Below are 7,935 nucleotides of genomic sequence, written 5' to 3'. Positions count from 1 at the left end.
TAGAAATTCCATATCCTAGATTTAGTGTTTACTTACATTCATTCTTATACTCCCTGACCACATTAAAAATAGAATATCAATTAATTGTAAATATTAGTTGGTAATATAAAAATCCATTTGCTTCTAGAATTAGTGCAATTATCTATCAGGGTTGCTCACATAGCAACTTCAAAGTACCCCTTGATTCCTTCTTCAATCTCACTCCTCACAGCCAATCACCAGGTCCTGTCAATTTTGCCTCTTAAATAACACTCAAATCACTCACTTCTCTCCATCCCCATGGTTACAGCTCTAGTCCAATCTACCAAACTCTCCTGCCTAACCTATTACAAAACCCCCCCTACACTTTCCCAAATGCACTGTGTTCTCCTCTATCCATTCTCCATTTTGCACAGTAATAGATTGAAATCACAACATCTGGCTATTTATTTCTCTTTTTAAAAACTTCTGGGGGCCCAGTGGTTGAGCATCTGCCTTTGGCTCAGGTTATGATCCTGGGGTCCTAGGATCAAGTTGTACATGGGGCTCCCAGTAGGGACCCTGCTTCTCCCTCTACCTACCTCTCTGCCTCTCTCTGTGTCTCTCATGAATAAATAAAAATTAAAAAAAAAAAAAACCTTTCTGATGATTTCTTCTCACTGTTAAGTAGTCCAGTATCCTCAATAAGGTTTTAGAAAACCTTCACAAGCCAGCTCCTGCCAAGTCTCCACCTCATGTGGGTATTCACCTTGCTTCACTTGCTTTCTCTGGTCTAGGACAAGGGGCTTCTTGTGGTTCCTCAAATTAACATATTTTAACTGAGGGGGGTTTTGTATGCTCTTTCCTCTGCCTGAAATGCTTGTCTCTTTGGCTGGCTAACTTCTCATTTTTAGAGTCATACCCCGAGAATGCCTCTATTATATGTAAAAGACATGTTTTCCTATATGTCTTCATATCCTTAATCATACTACTAGTTATTCATATAATGTCTCCTTACCTTGCTAATATTTATGACAGCAGTGACATGATCATTGTATTTCTTGGCACCAAGTGTAGTTCGTGGTTAATTAAATAACAATTACTTATTAGATGAATGATTGAATGAAGTGCCATTCTATATAAAATATAGAAACTAAAAAAAGGAGAGTCTTTTTTTTGCTCAAAGGAAAATGAAAGGGAGGAAAGCTTTCAGAGAAAATTATGTTTACTATGGGTCTTTTTTTTTTTAATTTTTATTTATTTATGATAGTCACAGAGAGAGAGAGAGGCAGAGACACAGGCGGAGGGAGAAGCAGGCTCCATGCACCGGGAGCCTGATATGGGATTCGAACCCGGGTCTCCAGGATCACGCCCTGGGCCAAAGGCAGGCGCCAAACCGCTGCGCCACCCAGGGATCCCGTTTACTATGGGTCTTGAAAAATAAGCAGGATGTCAGGTAGAAAGAGCTGGTGGATTGTTCCCAGAACTGGGACTGGCACAGGTGAAAGCACTGAAGTGAATGAAGTGTTTGGGGCTTGGTGAGTTCTCTGTGACTAGACTAGATGAGGAAGGAAATGATTATAGCTACTGTTGGTAAAGATAATTCAGGTTCAGGATGTTACAAGCTTTTATGCTATCTCCTAAATAGTTCAGCTCTAACAGGGGAGCAAAATGATCATAACAATTAATAAAATTGCACAGGTGTTAGCATATTACTAGTGTAAGCACCTGATACAACACATGTACCTTTTATTTTCTTTGACTAAAATTGTTGTCAAGTGAATTAATTCATCTTCAAATATAAAACATTTATATCATAACAGGTATCTCATATATAGTCTATGTTTATGCAAAGTTTCTTAGAGAAAAATTAATTTTCTAGAAAGAAAAATTTATCATTTTAATTCAATAAATTTGCAACTTTAAGATTTTTTTCTTTTCTAAAAAGACTCCTTTATGCAATGGAATTTTCCCATTGATTCTACAAACTGGCAGTGTTTGGAATAAACAGATATAAATGCCAAATGAGGAAATTCATTAATTCTTAAAATATATCTAGAAAATGAACCATATTTCAATATTCTTAAAAGGGGACAAAGTTAATAGCCATGCAAGAAGAAATAACTCTTTGCTGCCATCTGATGGCAGCCCATTTTGCCACTGGACTGTTTCTTCTGGTCCCACTTCAAGCCCTGGTGAAGATAATAGGCCAGTTTAGCCAATGAACAGTCTATTGAGGATCCAAGAGAATTTGCTCCAATTGGCATAAAACTTCTCTGACCTTCATAGTTCTTGAAATGTTCAATGGTTGCATTTCTTCTTTAACAATTAGCAGATAGAATGTCAGTAAAATTCATGTAAGGGAGGAAGCAGATTCCTTTGAGACAAGGCAGGCAGGAATAACAAGGAATCCTGGAGGAGCTCCTCTTCCTGGCTGTTGTCAACTCAGAACTCCTTGGAAACTGCCTGCAACCAGAGAAAGCTCTCTTGTTCCATCTTCTCAAATGATTCCTTGGTACAAACAATCGAGGCTTTTGAGCACTGATCATTCATTTAACAAATGTTGAGATACTTTGGTAAACAATGAAGACATGGAACTTACATTGTAGTAAAGGCAGTAGGGAAAAAAGGAAATGGATGAATAAATCAACAGTTGAACATTTTAACAGCTGTTTTGGAGGCAACAAGTATCTGAAGGAATATCAGATAAGAACCTGCATTAGGAAAAGCAATCAGAAAAATGTGACAGTGAATTTGAGACCTAGAGGAAGAGAATGAGCTAGTCATGCAGAAATTTGGAATAAGTACATTCTAGACATAGAGGATAGCATGTGTAAAAGGCATGAGATAAGACAGAGCTTGGAAAATTCAGCACATAGAGGATGTTGGAGAGGTATGTTGAGATGGGAAGAGTGATGAAAGATGAAGCGAGGCCTGGACTTTAGGCTGAAAGACCTTTGGGTTTTGTCAATGAAACAAACATTACATAAAGATGTTATTTTAATCCATGATAACTGAAAATACACGAAGGGAGGAGGATATATATAGTGAAAGAGGACAAAACAAAGCAGGACTATAGGAATCACATCCTGTTATATGTCCCTCACACTTGTTTTCTTTCTCTCAACCCACTGACTGTGACTGTATAGTATCCAACCCATTTTTTAAGCCTCCAGCTTTGTAACAAACTGTAATCTCTATCCCATCTTCTAGGTCTGACCTCCAACCTGCTTCTGTCTGAGGATTGATCAGTAGCCATTGCAGGTGAATTATATTTTCCATCTGTGGGCCCTGTTTCCTAGTTTCTTTTTGCAGTCAGAGTCCTGAATCTGGATAACTGTCCACTCTGGCTTTTGGCCAGATCCAACAGAACTTAAGTCTATGCCAGTAGATTGGGTGACCTGAGGATTTCTATGAAGGAAGGGTGTCATGAAAAATCTCCATGAAAAATAAAACTTCTCAGGTTCTAGTCTTAGAAGTCTGTTCATTTTGGAAAGTAGAAATTTGCTAGTAAAAAGAAAATACCTGCGTGGAATTAGTGATTTCTGATCTTTATTTTTATTGCTTTAATTCATGCCATTCTACTATGTTGAATATACCCATATATCTTCTCTGAATATTAACATATCACTTATTCTGAAAGCACATGCAATTTCTATATCTTAACACTAGAATGAATTTAAAAGGGATAGAAAAAACCTAGAGACCACATGGAAAATATTTTTTCTTGTATACAATTTGCCACAAAAAAAATGACTTCTCACATTCATATTCTAAAACGTATATTTGATACTTTCAACTGAATAAATGCTATTAGAAATTGTGAATAAATTGTTTTCTTATACTCCAATCAGCAACAAAGATTAGAGGGTCAGATTTAAGTGTCCCTTGAGCCTACTGTTCACAAAAATTCTAATAAATAATGATTTTAAACAAAACAGCAATTCCCTTCTGGACTCCTTTCTTCCCTAGCTGGATGGTGGCACATCTGACTGTAGTCTTCAGTCTTTTCTGAGTCTTATCATTTGAAATGATTAAGCAATTTTAACTAGATAATAATTTTTTCCTTTTAATCACATTTGCATGGTAGTTTTAAGTTTCCCTTCTATCCAAATAAATACTGATAAATTGGTTTAAAATATTCTGTTTTCAAATAAGTAAACAAATCTTTGCAGTTGAGGAAGAGCTCAAAGTCAGAAAGGCTAATGTACAAAAAGAAAACCCATGGAAGCCTTTCAAGGACTGTCTCTTTTTGTTCTGGCTTTGGCCAATGTTAGAGTGCAAGTACTATTTTGCTTTGCTCAAATTCAAAGCTTGTTTATTATTTCAGGGGAAAAAATCTTACAAATAATAAATGCAAATTTTAAAACCCCACTAACTTCCTCTGACCACAGTATAAGTGAATGGCATAGAAACTAGAAGAATGTCAATGCAATCTGATATTAGGTCATGGAAAGCAGGTATGTGTGGCTGTGAGACCCACACAGGTTTGGAACCAAGACATGCTTCTGCTGGCTGCACATCCCTGGGCATCTCAGTTCATCTCTCTAAGACTAGGAACACATCTGTTAAGTGGGAAAAGAAAACTTACATGAGGTCCTTATGAGTATTAAGGATAATGAATACAATGAATACAAAACATCTGGCGTATAATAGACGTTCCATAAATGGTGTTAAACTGATGACTTCCTGGTCAGCATATGTGGGTAAAATGAGCTAAGGATCAATCCAAAGATGTGTCTCTCTACCTTATAAAGGCAGTCTTTTCATGATTGTGTTTTGTGCTGCAATATAAGAAAGATTTACTACCAGTTCACTTTAAACCAGTAAGACATGACCCAATTTCCTAAAGCCAGATGGCAAAGCTACTTCCGGTGGGGCAGATGGGCCTATTGACTTTGAGTCCCATGAAAACATCAGGCTTGGAAGATACCCTGGGATCCAGCTTATGCACCAAGAAGATAGAGGAATGCCTTTGAGATTGGCCTGGGTATCAGGGAAGCAAAAAACTATCAGAAAGACATGTGCAGTTTTAGACACTCACACAGTATTTGGGGCATGAAATAGAGTATTCAGAGGAAGCCAAGTTGCTTTCATTGGCACTTGGGATATTCAAGAAGTTTCATCAACTAACTCTCTTTGTGTGAGATTGCAGCAATGTTTCTGAGTACCAGATGTGCTTGCTCTGAAAGGAAATAGGAAAACTGGACACATTCATATTCATTAATTAGGTAATATCAAAGTTAATTTGTAAAGGCAGTTATTTGCTGGAAGCATATTGGCAAAAAATATTGAAGAGAAATATTACTGCAATGGAAAACATATGATGAAATAATTGCCTTTGAAACAAACAAAAATTATATTAATAATAATAACAATTCTCCAAATCCAACACTATGAATAAAAAAGTATCATACAGTGTATTTAAATTCCAGGAGATGTTCTTGACTTTTTAAGAGAGTTGGCTTTAAAATAAAAGACAGTTTTGAGTCAATAAAGGAAAGAACTTACTGATAGGTATCTCTAGAAATAGAATTCCATAAGAAGTGTGAGTTTCCCACCTCTGGAGCTCAAATGTGCCTAATGCAATATAGGGAGAATTAGAATCAGCTCCCTGGGATGGCTAAAGCATATGACTTTATTGGAAAGTTTAACATTTGATATGCTCTTTTCATAATCCATACTTTATAGCTATATTGTTTTACAATACCACTAAAAAACAGGTATTATTTCCATTCTTTTCAGTATAAAAAATAAGATGTGTGTGGATGGGAACCCAGGACTGAATTCGATCATGCTTCTGCTACATCATGACTTTCTGATCTTGTTTATGCACAAACTAATGTGTAACCAGTGGGTATATATACTGGTTTACAAATTAAATCAGTATATATACTGATTTACTGATTTTTTTTTTGATTCTTCATTTTTTTAATGAGTTCTGACTTATACTGTACATACAGTATCAAATATAGAGAAAAATAAAATCATTAGTCCATTATAATAACATTATACATGTCCATTTGATCATACCAATAACACAGTGGGTCCTTATTCATAAATACAAGAATTAATAATTAGTACTTTGCAATTAAAAGGAAAGTAATTCACATTTCAAACTATTTTTGGGGGGACGCCTGGGTGGCTCAGTGGTTGAGCATCTGCCTTTGGCTCAGGGCGCGATCCTGGGGTTCCTGGATCAAGTCCCACATCGGGCTTCCAGCACAAAACCTGCTTCTCCCTCTGCCTATGTCTCTGCCTCTCTGTGTGTCTCTCATGAATAAATAAATAAAACCTTTAAAAAAACAATTTTTTAAAAGCTACCATTTCCTCAGTTACATTTAAAGTAGCAGATGAGAGTGTTCAAGCCTTAGTTACTTTAACACAGCCACACAAAGAATCTGGAAATACAGTGCCAGAACTGGCTGGTGGGTGGCCGCTGACTTGGGACGTCCACAGAGCTAGAAGCAAGTCAGAGCCCTGCAAGGCTGCCCATGCCATGGAGTCTAAGGTGAGCAATGGCTCAGGCTCCCAGGATGAGCGTATCACCAATTTGCTAGTGTTTGGCTTCCTCCAAAACTGCTCCAACTATAACTTCCACGAAGAGTTGGAGCTGTTGGGCCGTGAACTGCCCGTGCCAGCTTACCTGAAGGAGGACCACGACGATGAGCTACAGACAGATGGCAACCGGTGCAGCTACTTCCTGGATGGTGGGGCGAGAGATTCGGAAAGTCAAGAAATCATCCAGGATATCGCCAGGCAGCTCGCCCAAATAGGGAACAGGATGGATCACAGCATCCACCCAGGACTGGTGAATAACCTGGCAATGCAGTTTATGAATGTGAACCTATCGGAAGAAGACAGAAGGAAGCATCTTGCTGCTGCGCTGGAGCAGGCCATGCAGACTTATCCTAAGGACATGGAAAAGGAGAAGACCATGCTGATGTTGGCCATGCTGTTGGCCAAAAAGTGGCCGATCACACCCCCATCCTTGCTCCGTGACGTCTTTCACACAATAGTGAACTTTATTAGCCAGAACCTGCTCACCTATGTGAGGAAGTTAGTCAGAAATGAGATGGATTGAGTGGACACCTCTGCAAAAGCACAACTGGTTAAAACTTGATATGGTGACAACAGTACACCTGCCTCCAGCGGAGATGGAGCCATGGCCACTTAAAGTTTTTAGAGAAAATAGGCATGAGATAATAGCTATTTATTTCTTACTATTTTAAAGATGTTGTTTTAAGCAGGTGATCTATTTAGAAATCTTTACATTAACATACTTGAATGAAAATGTCAGCTTGCACATATCTGAGTGAGTTTTATAAACATCTTCTAAATCCAAATCCACTACACATTGTGCCTTTAAGTTATTTCAGCTGTACAGGTCTTCACTTGAAAATTAAATTTAAGAACAGATTGTAAGGCAGAAGAAAAAAATTTATATATGTAATGTGTTATGTATAATGTGATGCAGTGCACTGTACACATGTATATATGTTACACATATGCAATATAACCACAGAAAACCTCAGCACTTAATATAGCAATTAATCTTGCTGAAAACTGTCATACTTCTCAAGCATATTTTCTATTCCTTTTAATAAAAATAATCCAGTAGATTGGCACTGGATGGTTCAGTTGGTTGAGCGTCTGACTTTTGGTTTTGGCTCGGGTCATGATCTCAGAGTTGTGGGATCAAGCCCCACACTGGGCTCCATGCTCGGTACCGAGTCTGCTTGAGATTCTCTCTCTCTTCCCCCCTCCATTAGTCCCTACCCCCTAACTTGTGCTCTCTCTCTTTATCTCTAAAATAGATAGATAAAATCCTTTTTTAAAAATAATAATAATCCACTAGAGATCATAGATTTCAAAAAAAGAACATTCTGGCATATATCCTATGAAGCAGTTTAGGCCAGAGCAAATTATCAACATCAAAAAACACAGAACAACTTTTAAACATGATAATATATTATC

General features: G+C 37.6%; 1 protein-coding gene across 1 annotated transcript; it reads left to right on the top strand.

Annotated features, from left to right (window-relative positions):
* Nucleotides 1-6,387: 6,387 nt before the first annotated feature.
* Nucleotides 6,388-7,192, top strand: LOC121480314 (BH3-interacting domain death agonist-like). The gene has a single exon (XM_041736776.1). The coding sequence runs from the start codon at nucleotides 6,458-6,460 to the stop codon at nucleotides 7,040-7,042; it is 585 nt and encodes a 194-aa protein (XP_041592710.1). The 5' UTR covers nucleotides 6,388-6,457; the 3' UTR covers nucleotides 7,043-7,192.
* The last annotated feature ends 743 nt before the right edge of the window (nucleotides 7,193-7,935 follow it).

Source organism: Vulpes lagopus, chromosome 21 (genome assembly GCF_018345385.1).
Source record: "Vulpes lagopus strain Blue_001 chromosome 21, ASM1834538v1, whole genome shotgun sequence".
NCBI classification, from domain to species: domain Eukaryota; kingdom Metazoa; phylum Chordata; class Mammalia; order Carnivora; family Canidae; genus Vulpes; species Vulpes lagopus.
The sequence above is the reverse complement of the archived record's forward strand: the minus strand, read 5'-3'. Positions and strand labels throughout refer to the sequence as shown.